The following is a 12,049-nucleotide window of genomic DNA, read 5'->3' as shown; positions in this document are numbered from 1 at the left end:
TATCTATCTATCTATCTATCATCTGTCTATCTATCTATCTATCTATCTATCTATATATTATTATTATTATTGCCTTTGTTTTAAAGTCTATTTTATCTGATAAAAGTATAATTACTCCAGCTGTTTTTTTCGTTTCCATTGTGTGAAATATCTTATTCCATTCTTTTACTTTCAGTCTATGAGTGTTACTTGATCTGAAGTGGGTCTCTTGTAGATAGCATATGCATGGATCTTGTTTTCTTATTCATGCGGTTACCCTATGTCTTTTGATTGGAGCATTTAATCCATTTACATTCGAAGTGATTACTGATAGATACATTGTTACTGCCATTTTATTATTCATATTTGTTATTTCTATTTTCTTTCTTACCCCTTATCTTTTTATAGAAGACCTTTTAACATTTCTTGTAATACTGGCTTGTTGGTGATGAATTCCTTAAGCTTTTTCTTGTCTGGGAAGCTCTTTATTCCACCTTCCATTTTAATTGTAAGCCTTGCTGGGTAGAGTATTTGTGGTTGTAGATTCTTATTTTTCATAACTTTGAATATTTCTTGTCAGTCTCTTGTGGCCTGCAAAGTTTCCTGTGAAAACTCTGCAGACATTCATAGGGGGGTACCTTTTTAAGTAACTGGCTGCCTTTCTCTTGCCGCTTTTAAGATTCTCTGTATTTGACTTTTGGCATTTTAATTATGATGTGTCTTGGTGTAGGCCTCTTTGAATTCCTCTCATTTGGGACTCTTTGTGCTTCCTGAACTTGTATGTCTAATTCCTTTGCCAGGTTAGGGAAGTTTTCTGTCATTATTTCTTCAAATAGATTCTCAATATCTTGCTGTCTTTCTCTGTAGGTACTCCTATGATATGGATATTATTACACTTCATGTTATTCCACAGGTCTCTTAAACTATCCTCATTTTTTAAATTCTTTTTTATTGTTTATTGTTGTTCTGTTTGGGTATATTCAGCTACCTTGTCTTCTAATTCACTGATTCGATCTTCTGCTTCGTCCAATCTACTGTTGAATCCTTCTAGTGTATTCTTCATTTCAGTTATTGTATTCATTTTTGTCTAGTTCTTTTTTATGGGTTCTGTGTCCTTTTTATGCTATTGAGGTTCTCATTGTGCTTATCCATTCTCCGCATAAGTTCGTTGAGCATCCTTATAACCATTACTTTGAACCCTGACACTGGTAGGTTGCTTACCTCCATTTTATTTAGCTTATTTCTGGAGTTTTTTCCTGTTGTTTAACATGTGGCATGTTTGTTTTCTCATTTTATTAGCCTTTCTGTGTTCATTTCTATGTGTCAGGAATATTTGATTTGTCTCTCAGCCTTGACCAGATGGCCTAATGTGGAAGGTGTCCTGTGTGGCTGAGTGGCACACTCGTCCTGATGCCCTATGCCGGGGGCTCTGGACATGATCTTTGTGTGGGTTGTGTGTGATCTTCTGTTGTCATCAAGCCTTTATTGTTGTTAGTAGATAAGTAGATGTGATTAATGCTCAGGCTGACTAATTGCAGGACTTGGCTGCACCCACAAGGTAAGAGTTGCTATGTGGGGGTTGATTCCACTGAGTGGAATTTGCCCTAACAGGCTTGTGTACTTGTTACAACCACCCTTTGTGTGTATCACTAATGAGACTAGTCAGGAGTTGCTCCATTGTGGTCTGGTGCCAGCTTCCTGATGCGTTAGTTTTGTGGCCCCTTGGGAAGGGCTTCCCCATAGGCCAAGGTCAGCCACTGCTTTTCATTGTTCAGGGCTACCCAGTGGGAACAGCAAAGTGATCCACAGATGGTTGTTGCCTATGTTGGATCTATAGGTAAGTGGAAGAGACAACGCTGTAGGCAGCAGTCGGTTATCCCCCATCCCTGACCTGCAGCAGTTTAGCAGAGGGACTAGTGCTCCTCAAGGCCTGACATTACCTGTCAGTTTCCGGTTATCTCTGAAACTGGATGAACTTCTGGGCGGTATATGTATTGAGTGGTGCAGGGACCTTGGGAGTCTCCTGGGTCTATTGAGTAAACTTCTCCCTGCCACTGCAGTGTCAGTTAACATGCCAACGCTGTCTCTGTGCCTCCCTGTACAAGTTTCCACTTGTAGCAAGGTCAGCTGCTGCCCACCCTGGGCCTAAATGCGCTACCCCCAGGCAGGGGCAGCTGCCTATCAATGTGCAGCAGGTACTTTGTGTATTGTATGGATCAGAAGCTCAGGGAGTCAAAGGCCGTTATGTCAATACAAACCCCTGCAATCCCCTCAAGAGATATTGCAGCTGGTACAGGCAACAGTGGTCTGTCCACAACTGGTTTTCTCGAAACGCGCTCACTGTGCTATCCAAGGTCTGTTGCTTGCGCAGACTGTACAATCCCAGAGCCAAGCAGGGCACAAGAGGCTGCTTGTCAATGGGCTGCAGGCACTTTGTGGCTTGGGTGAAGCGGTATCTCAGTGAGACAAGGTCTGTCTGGCCTATACCGCCTAAGTTTTGCTGCAACTTCTGGGCCCGGACGTTTCTGCTCTGTAGTCACAGATCACAGTAATACTAGCTGCTGTCTGAGGTGGTTCCACAGACACCTACACTTCCAGGACACAATATTGCAACTCTTGCAAGCAACAAAGGTCTGCCTGATGCTGATTTCCGTGTAGTGCCCGCCCTGTGCTAGCCAAAGTTTGTTGCCTGTGTGGATTGCGAGTTCAGGGGAGGTGAGGGGCAGGGCTGTGGCAGTTCACTGTCAGTGAGTGGGTCGCTTTGGACAATCTGTGCGTAGGGTGGGGTGGGGTCTCAGAGTAACAATGGCTGTCAAAAGAATGCAGCCTCAGTATTCCTGCAACTTTGGTAACTGTTCGCACGTTCCCGCAGAAGTCCCAGTTCACAGCCAAGCCCGCTGCTGTCTGGGATTGGCCCACAGTTCCTGTATATCTGCCAAAGTTCACGCTGGCAACAGTGATCCGCCTGTCCCTATCTCAGAAATGCGGTTCACAGCACTGGTCGCCCGCTGGGAATGGAAATGTGGCTCAGAGAGCTGGGGGCTGAGTGATTGGAAACAAGGCTCTGGCCACAGGCTGTGAATACTTGGCCCTGCATTAGGCCAGAGCTTGGTAGCCATCCAGCAACAAATTCCCCAGGCAATCTGCAGTTTGGGTGGGGCGGACTGATCCCTTCTGACCAGAGCTTCCTAATGGTTCTGTGGGAGGAGTCAGCACAGTCAAGCTGGCTGGTCAGTAGATTGCCCTGTAGGGGAGCTCTTCTAAGGCACAATGGTGGCTGCCCTTCCAGCCCTCATTCTGGTACAAGGTAATGCAGACTTTCTCAGAATGAATTCTATGCAAGCCTCTGACTCACGGAGTGAGTGCCCGTCCATGGGTCAGAAAGCCTGTGCATGGGTCGTTCAAAGGGAAGTGTAGGGATTCATTCTCCTTCTGTCTCACCCAGATGGCCGGAATCCTCTCTGGTTTTACAGTCAGAGTTATTGGAATCTCCTCCTCACTGGGCTGGGAGCCCAGACGAGACTAGGAACCCTCTCTCCTTTAGGAGAGCTTCTGCAGCCTCGCTCTCCCTCCCGGTGATCCTCCACCACCCATGGGTGCTGGTCCAGCTTGATTTGTGGCTTTTCCCCTCCTACCAGCTTTGATGTGGTTCTTTTATATGACCAGATGTAGGTGTTATGATAGCTGGACTTCAGGTGATTCTCCATGTGGATTATTTTATAATTTGATTGTAATTCCAATGTGGACCTGGGAGACGCACCTTGCTTCTACCTAGTCCGCCATCTTCCTCCATTCGATATTTTATCTTATTTTAATAAAAGAGAAATTTAGCCTATTTTCCCCTCTCAGCTATGATTTCACTGTAGGTTGAAAGCTAATAAATAAGTAGTTTCTTTTTTTCTGATGAGATAACATTAAAAAAACTATTGCTTAAAACATCTATTTTTTGTGTGAGCAACAAATAAAATAAAATTCAATTATTAGACTATGTTTATAATAATTGTTTGTTAAGCCTGGAACTTTTTAAAAACAGGTATACAATTATTCATCTAATCTAAACTTTGCATTTTTCTGTTTTTAAGTCAAACTCCAAGAGGTTGAGGTCAGATTTTGATGGAACATCCAGATGTCCTCAGCTGTCATGGAGAATATTTACCATATTTATTTGCATATTTTCCCCATTATACTGGCAGATAGTTATTAACATGTAGACTAGGGCCAATGGGCTTTCAGCTTTATTGTATTATTTCAGAAAGAAGCCATTATTCCATAAGTGGCTAATAAAACAGTAATAAAAATAAGGATAATGATAATAAGAAAAACAACTGATACCTATTGAGTACCTATTACCCAACTACAAAAGCATGTACACACACACTGTATACACACACACACACACACACACACACACACACACACACACACCATTCTGCCTCTTCTCTCTACCACAATTGTCATCACCTTATCATACACCCATGCTTTTCCCTCTTGGTAAAAAAAAAAATGGCAAAGAGGCTTATTAAAACCTACAGAAGTCTTTGAGATGCATTGATTTGGTGTGAAATGCTCTCACAGGTATAGAAATATTGCTTTAACTAAGAATTTGTCATCTTGGTCCAAATGCTTGCAGCATTATGAAGGACATTATTTGCACTTCAAAAAGAAGGATCAGCAAGGGAAGAAATGATGCAGAAGTAATTGCTTGGAGTTGTGGGGAAAAAATAATGTCCTTGTTAGAGATCTAACTTCTCTCTTAAACCTCAAGAACAGAAAATAACAGCCCTATGAATAGAACAAATGTGGAAATACTGCCAGAACTGAAAATTCCAGCCCATAGCAACTGCCGGTCTTAGGGAACTTCCAGAGGTCTGGAAACTACTGCTGCTTTGCCCCCAGCAAAAATTAAGAAGAAAAAAGTTTCCTTACCTGTTATTAATTGCCAAAATATGTGTGCCAAGATTTATCTGATGCAAGAGCTTCTTGGGAAGTTTACATATGAATGGAGAGAAAAAAGATACAATGACAGTTTTGCTATTCTTTTTTTTAACTTTTTAAAAATTAAGTTTATTGGGGTAACATTAGTTACTACAATTATATAATTTTCAGGTGTACACTATAATTTAACATCTGTATATTCTATTGTGTGCTTACCAAAGTCCACTTTCCTTCACCTACAATATATTTGATCCCCTTTACCCACTTCACTCTCCCCTTGTCCTCCTATATTTGACCCCCTTTACCCCATCTACCTCACTCCTCCTCCTCCACGCCTAACCTCTTTTTATCTTTTTGTTGTTCTGATTGCGTGTATTCTGCTACCTTGTCTTTCAGTTTGCTGATTCGATTTTCTGCTTCGTCCAATCTACTATTGAATCCTTCTAATGTATTCTTTATTTCAGTTATCGTATGCTCCATTTCTATCTGGTTATTTTTTATGGTTTCTATGTCCTTTTTTATGCTTACTATCTCTCTGTTCATAGTCTCATTGTATTTATCCATTCTCCCCATACATTCATTGAGCAGCCTTATAACCATTATTTTGAACTCTGTTTGTGGTAGGTTGCTTGCCTCTATTTCATTTAGCTTATTTTCTGGCGTTTTCTCCCGTTATTTCATTTGTGGCATGTTTCTTTGTTTTCTCATTTTATTAGCCTCTCTGTGTTTGTTTCTATGTGTCAGGAATATTTGTTTTGTCTCTCAGCCTTGGCCAGATGGCCTAAAATGTAAGATGTCCTGCGTGGCCCAGTGGCCCACTCTCCCTGATCCCCTAAGCCAGGGGCTCTGAACGTGATCTTTGTGTGGGTTGTGTGTGATCTTCTGTTGTCACCAAGCCTTTATTGTTGTTAGCAAATCACTGGATGTGATTAACACTCAGGCTGACTAATTGTGGGAATTGGCTGCACCCACAGGGTAAAAGTTGCTATGTGGGGGCTGACCCCATTGAGTGAGATTTTCCCTAGCAGGCTTGTGTACTTGTTGCAACCGCCCTTTGTATGTACCGCTAATGGGACTAGTGAAGAGTTGCTCCATGGTGGTTTGGTGCCAGCCTCTGGAGGCGTTGGTTTTGTGGCCCCTTGGAAGGGGCTCCTCCATAGGCCAAGGTCAGCTGCTGCTTTTGATTGCTCAGGGCTACCCTGTGGGAACTACAAAGCAATCCGCAATGGTTGTTGCCTATGCTGGATCTATAGATAAGTGGAAGAGACAATACTGTAGGCAGAGGTTGGTTATCCCCTGTCCCTGACCTAGAGCAGTTTAGCAGAGGGACTAGTGCTCCTCAAGGCCTGACACTGCCTATCAGTTGCCTATAAGTCTCTGAAACTAGAAGAGCTTCTGGATGGTATGCGTGTTGGGTTGCGCAGGTACCCTGGGAGTCTCTTGATCTATTGAGTAAATTTACCCCTGCCACCGCAGTGCCAATGCTGTCTCTGTGGCTCCTATACAAGTTTCCAATCGTTGCAAGTTTAGCTCTTGCCTACCTTGGGCCTGAATGTGCCACCCCAGGGCAGGGGCAGCTGCCTATCTATGTGAGGCGGGCACTTTGTGTATTGGATGGGGCAGTAGCTCAGGGAGTCAAGGGCCATCAGGCCAATACAGACCCCTGCAATCTCAAGAGATGTTGAAACTCATACAGGTAGCAGGGGTCTTCACACAAGTGTTTTCCCTGAAATGCGCTCACTATGCTAGGCGAGGTCTGTTGCCTGTGCAGACTGCATGACCCCAGAGCCAAGCAATTCACGGGAGGCTGCCTGTCAATGGGCTGCAGACACGCTGTGGCTTGGGTGAAGTGAGATGTCAGGAAGACACGGGCTATCAGGCCAATACAGCCTAAGTTTTGCTGCAACTTCTGTGCCTGGGCATTCTCGCCGTAGTCACAGATCAGTTAGACCAACTGCTATCTGGGGCGGTCCCACATTCCCCTGTGCTCCCAAGACACAATCTGCAACTCTTTCAGGCATCAAAGGTCTGCTTGCCATTGATTTCTGTGCAGTGCCCGCCCTCTGCTAGCCAAAGTTTGTTGCCTGTGTTGATTGGGAGGAGGTGGGAAGGGCAGGACTGTGGCAGTTCATTGTCAATGGGCCTCCTAGGGCAATATGTGGGTAGGATGGGGCCGGTTCTCAGGGACACAATGGCAGTCAGATCAATACGGAGTCAGTCTTCCTGCAACTTTGGTAACCATTTGCAAGTTCCCACAGAAGTCTCAGATCACAGCAAGAACAGCTGCTGTCTGAGACAGGCCCACAGATCCCCAAGATCCACCCAAGTTCATGTTGGCAGCAGTAATCTGCCTTCAACTATCTGGGAAATGTACGTTCACAGTGCTGGCCTCCAGTTGGAATGGTTGGCTCTGGATCAGCTCAGGGTGTGGCAACCATCCAGCAACAAAAGCCCTAGGCGATCTGCAGGTTGGGTGGGGTGGGCTGATCCCCTCAGGCCAGTGCTTCCTAATGGCCTTGTGGGAGGGGTCTGCACAGTCAAGCTGGAGTGGTCTGTAGATTGCCAGGTGGGGGGGAGGCGGGACTAAGGCACAAAGGTGGCTGCCTTTTCAGCCCTTGTTCTGGTGCCCGGTAATGCAGACTTTCTCGGTATGAATCCCGTGTGAGTCTGACCCACCGCCGGTGTCCCCAGGTGAGTGTCCGCAAATCAGAAAGCTTGTGTGTAGGTCCTTCAGAGGAGCTTTTAGGTTTTCAGTCTCCTTCCGTCTCACTCAGACGGCCAGAATCCCCTTTGATTTTTACAGTTAAAGTTATTGGAATCTCCTCTTCCCTGAGTTGGGACCCTGGGCTGGGGATCCCCCAAATGAGACCGGGATGCCCCTCTCCTTCAGGAGAGCCTCTGCAGTCTCGCTTTCTCTCCCAGTGATCCTCCATCACTGGTGGGTGCAGGTCCAGCCCGATTTGTGACTTTGCTGCTACTACCAGCTTTAATGTAGCTCCTTTATTTTATCAGACATAGGTGTTACAGTCAGCTGGAGTTCAGGTGATTGATTATTTTATAATTTGGTCATAATATCAATGCGGACCTTGGAGGAGACAAACTCTTCTTTTATCTAGTCCGCCATCTTCCTCCTATCCAATCTATATTTTAACTTTTTACAAAGCAAATGTATTCCTCTGTCAACTATGTAATTAAAAAAAATAGAAAAACATGAAAAATATATACAAAAATACAAAGGCATATCAAAATTGAGATCTGGGAATGTTGCTAACTCTCTGGCAGTCATTTCTCCTCTGCCTTAGTTTCTTCATCAGGAATTTGAAATATTGGTTTATTGTTATTTAGGTGTTTGAAAACCTCTGAACTATGTAATTTCCATGTTTAAGCATGGGATTAAAGACCATAATTTGGAGTATTTGAAGGCAGACAGTAGTCCAGTTTGGAAGGAACCCACCCAGTATTCCTGAAGGGCATAGTAGAAGGTAAGAAAGGAAATGCAGATTGAAGCCAGATTATGGTAATATTTGAATTCCAGGGTAAGAGATTTGGACTTGGGAATGAGAAACTATTGAAGATTTTGGCGTATAGGAGTAGCCAGTCAAAGTGATAGTCAAGGAAATTGGTGTGTGGGAGGGATTGGAGCTGGGAGATCACCCACAGAACTCACCTAGCGAGTGGCGGCCATGGCAGTAGGCATGGAAAAGGAAGAGATGAGGACCAGAGGTATTCTCTGATTTGGAAAAGACTCCCAAGAACTGAGGGAGGAGGCAGTAGTCAGTTGTCTTGCTCACTCTTATGTTTCTCAAAGTTAGTGGTTAGGCACATTATAGTTCCAAAGTAGGTATTTGCTAAATTCAGCTGCATTAACCAAACCTTGCTTAGAGTTCAATGAAGGCTGAAGAAAATAATCTTCAAATACTCTGAGAGTGCTTCCAGGAAGGCCTTCCAACTTGCCAGACTCTGGCCATTGTCTTCTTTCTTGTCATCCAGGAGCCCATGTGCACTAATTGCAGTGTCGATGTAAAACATTTATGAACAGGTATGCATTAGCCTACACAGGTAGTTGGTCAGGGGGTTGATACGGTATTCTGGGCTGACATTGAACCCAGGAAAGATGAGCTCATGGGCTGACCTGTGTCAATGCACTTTGACATGCAGGCAGACAAAGGCTTTCATCTACACAAAACAGGAAGCTTTCAAGAACAGAACATAGAGTTTACACCAGAAATTCATAGCCTCAGACCCAGGGGACAGTTTTTTGGACCCTGGGCCTGCAGCACAATTGTGCCTTACATAACAACTTTTTACAGGCTAAGAAACATCTTCCCTTAAATGTTGGCTCCACAATGGACAGAGATTTTTATGATTTATTGTTGCTGTATCTCCAGTATCTGGTACATAGTAAACATTTAACACAGACTTAATGAATGAATCTACCAGTGATTCTTTCACATTAAAGTAGCATCTTAACCCAACTAGTGAGCTTATGGGGTTGTTGCAGTGTAGTAGATTAAGGTGTTATGTTTTCAGAAGCTCCTTATGAAGGGTCCTGCCATCCAGACCTTTAGATCTTGCCAGAAGGAGCTTCACCACTGGATTTTGTATAATCTGCATCTACCTAGTTGCAGTTGCCTTTCTTCCCTTTCATTGTTATTTGAAGTATGGCTTGAATCTAAATTTAGTTCTGTCTTTACCCATCTTTTTACCCATCCCACCCCCTGCCAATATTCTGGGCTCCTTCCCACTGGAACTGTTTCAAAGAATCATCTCATTTCAGCCATCCGAAAGCCAATATTTTATTTTGACTTGACTATTTTAAACTCCTGAGAAGAAAAGAAATGGTTCTTATCTTTTAAAGACTTACCTATTGTACCCATTTCATAACAGAAATTAGCTTGCTTTGTGAGAAGCTGGGAAAAACTAACAGATTATTAGAGGATGAAGTTTTTATTGTTACAAATGGATGGTATCATGTATATGATGTGTTTGCCTCAGTGCCTTAGAATCACTTTTTTGAACAGATATGTTTCTTGAATAATCATCCCTCATCATTGCCTATTGATTCTATTAAAGGGCAGCTATTAGCATATCGAAGACCCAAAGCTCACCTTTGGAAGCTTGAAAGAGGTTCTGGGTGGAGATATATATATTTTTTTACATTTGGCGGTATATGCAAAATACATTAAAATGAGTGAGTACTACTTGCTTAGGACTGTGGCAAATAAGTAGAATATATGCTGGTGACATCTCTAAATTCGTGAATGGTAACTATGCTCCCCACCCTCTGTGAGGCAAAGGGAGAGGGGAGAATACATAGAGTTGGGAAGTAACTACTGTCCCTCTAGCTTTATCCCAAAGCCTCTGTCCCACTAAGGCCACCCACCAACAGGGTTTTCTGGAGCCAGAAATAGGAATGCATCTAAATTGTGTCTTAGCTTCTTGGGGCTAGAATATGGACAAAAGCTGGGAGTATGGAGGAGAAAGATGGATTGTTGAATAAAGTGGTTGAGAAAACTGGCAAGCTGTTTGGCTAATTCCCCTGGAAGATCTTACCACTCTTCTCAGGTTCTCACCCTTTCTTCCCCCTCCCCTCCATTTTTCCTTCTTCTTAGGACTGGAGTGAAATTAGCCATGTCCCTGATTTAAGTTAAGTCATCTCAGATCAAGAGACTTCTTACCCAGCCTCTCCAATGGAGGTTTTTTCCTTTATCCCTTTGCCTTCATGATTTGAAATGGTTAATCTCAACCTCTACCAACTGTATCTAATTCTGACAAGTCTAATAATTTTCAGCTTACCTTGTCCTAAGCCATTCCCTACTCCTTTCTTGTCTTCCTTAGAGCCAGCGGTAAAAGGTGATAGCACCATGATTAAGAGCACAGACTCTGGAGTCAGTTTGCCTGGCTCCTATCCCAGCTCCTCTACTTTCTAACTGTGTGACTTAGGACAAATTTCTGAACTTTTCTGAGCCTCAATCTCCTCTTCTGTGAAATGGTGGTAATAATGGTACCTGCCTAGTAGGACTGAATAATAAACTTCATTGAAAATGCTTAGCATACTGATTGGTGTATAGTAATTGTTTAGTTAACAGCTGTTGTTATTATGTCGTATGGAGACATTTTTTACCATCTCCACTCCAACTTTGAGGAAGTAGAGATCTTTGCACATCCAAGGAATTTTACAAAAAAAATTTAATGATTATTTGCACATCTTTTGATGGAAATCAACGCCCAACGCTGTTTTTGATATGCCCACTCCAGTATCCAACTTTGGTCCCCGTGCTCATAGGTGCTGTGATTGACAATAATCCAGCTATGGCATGTAAGATGTATTGCTTAATCCTTATTTTTGACTCATCTGTGCTGACTCGATATGCCCCAGCATGAATGAATTCTACTTGCCATAACTCTTCTCTCCTCTGAAACCGCCTTAGCCAAGAAGTCTCTTAGAAATGATTTAGTCCTACCTTTCCCCATTGTCCATTTTACAGAGAGGCATAGAGAGAATTAGACTCATGCCTAGGATCAGCAAGTCACCCTAGGGCCAGGCCTGGCATTCAGTTTACAGGGATCTCTGGTTGAAGGCTCTCTGAATACCAGACAAATTTAAATTAACCTTTTTCTACTTGGCTAGAACCTTCTCAAAGAAGGAAGCTAATCCATTCTTTTTCTGCCTTCTTCCACAGCTCTGGGTGAACCAAGAGGATGGTATAGAGGAAGGGCCCAGTGACGTGCAGAATGGGCACCTGGACCCCAACTCAGACTGTCTCTGTCTGGGCCGGCCTCTGCAGAACCGGGACCAGATGCGGGCCAATGTCATCAATGAAATCATGAGCACTGAGCGTCATTATATCAAGCACCTCAAGGACATTTGTGAGGTAGGCCCAGCTATGATAGTGCATGTGTGGGCACTTAGGGTAGAGTAGAGGGCATTTCTGTGAAGAACCAACAACCCCCTTGGGCCTTTCCTGTGACAGTCCCAAGATGTAAGAAAGAGAGCTTAACTGGCTTCCTAGATTCTGTTCATCAAGTGAAATTGTTCCTTGGGGCTTCTCAATTTCTCTCTCTCTCTTTCTCCCATTTCTCTATCTACCTCTCTGTCCAACTTTCATATTCATGTTCTCTTTTTCTCATTCTT

At 43.5% G+C, this 12,049-nt stretch overlaps 1 protein-coding gene across 2 annotated transcripts in view; it reads left to right on the top strand.

Moving 5' to 3' along the window:
- ARHGEF9 (Cdc42 guanine nucleotide exchange factor 9) overlaps positions 1-12,049 on the top strand; it is a 124,511-nt gene that overhangs the window by 42,326 nt on the left and 70,136 nt on the right. For both annotated transcript variants that reach the window (XM_025038475.1, XM_015596262.2), the window contains exon 2: positions 11,598-11,789. In XM_025038475.1, the coding sequence (XP_024894243.1) occupies positions 11,598-11,789 (192 nt within the window). The remainder of the gene's footprint in view (positions 1-11,597; positions 11,790-12,049) is intronic.

Source organism: Pteropus alecto, unplaced genomic scaffold, assembly GCF_000325575.1.
Source record: "Pteropus alecto unplaced genomic scaffold, ASM32557v1 scaffold370, whole genome shotgun sequence".
In the NCBI taxonomy this organism is placed as follows: domain Eukaryota; kingdom Metazoa; phylum Chordata; class Mammalia; order Chiroptera; family Pteropodidae; genus Pteropus; species Pteropus alecto.
This window is presented reverse-complemented; position numbering and strand designations above follow the sequence as displayed.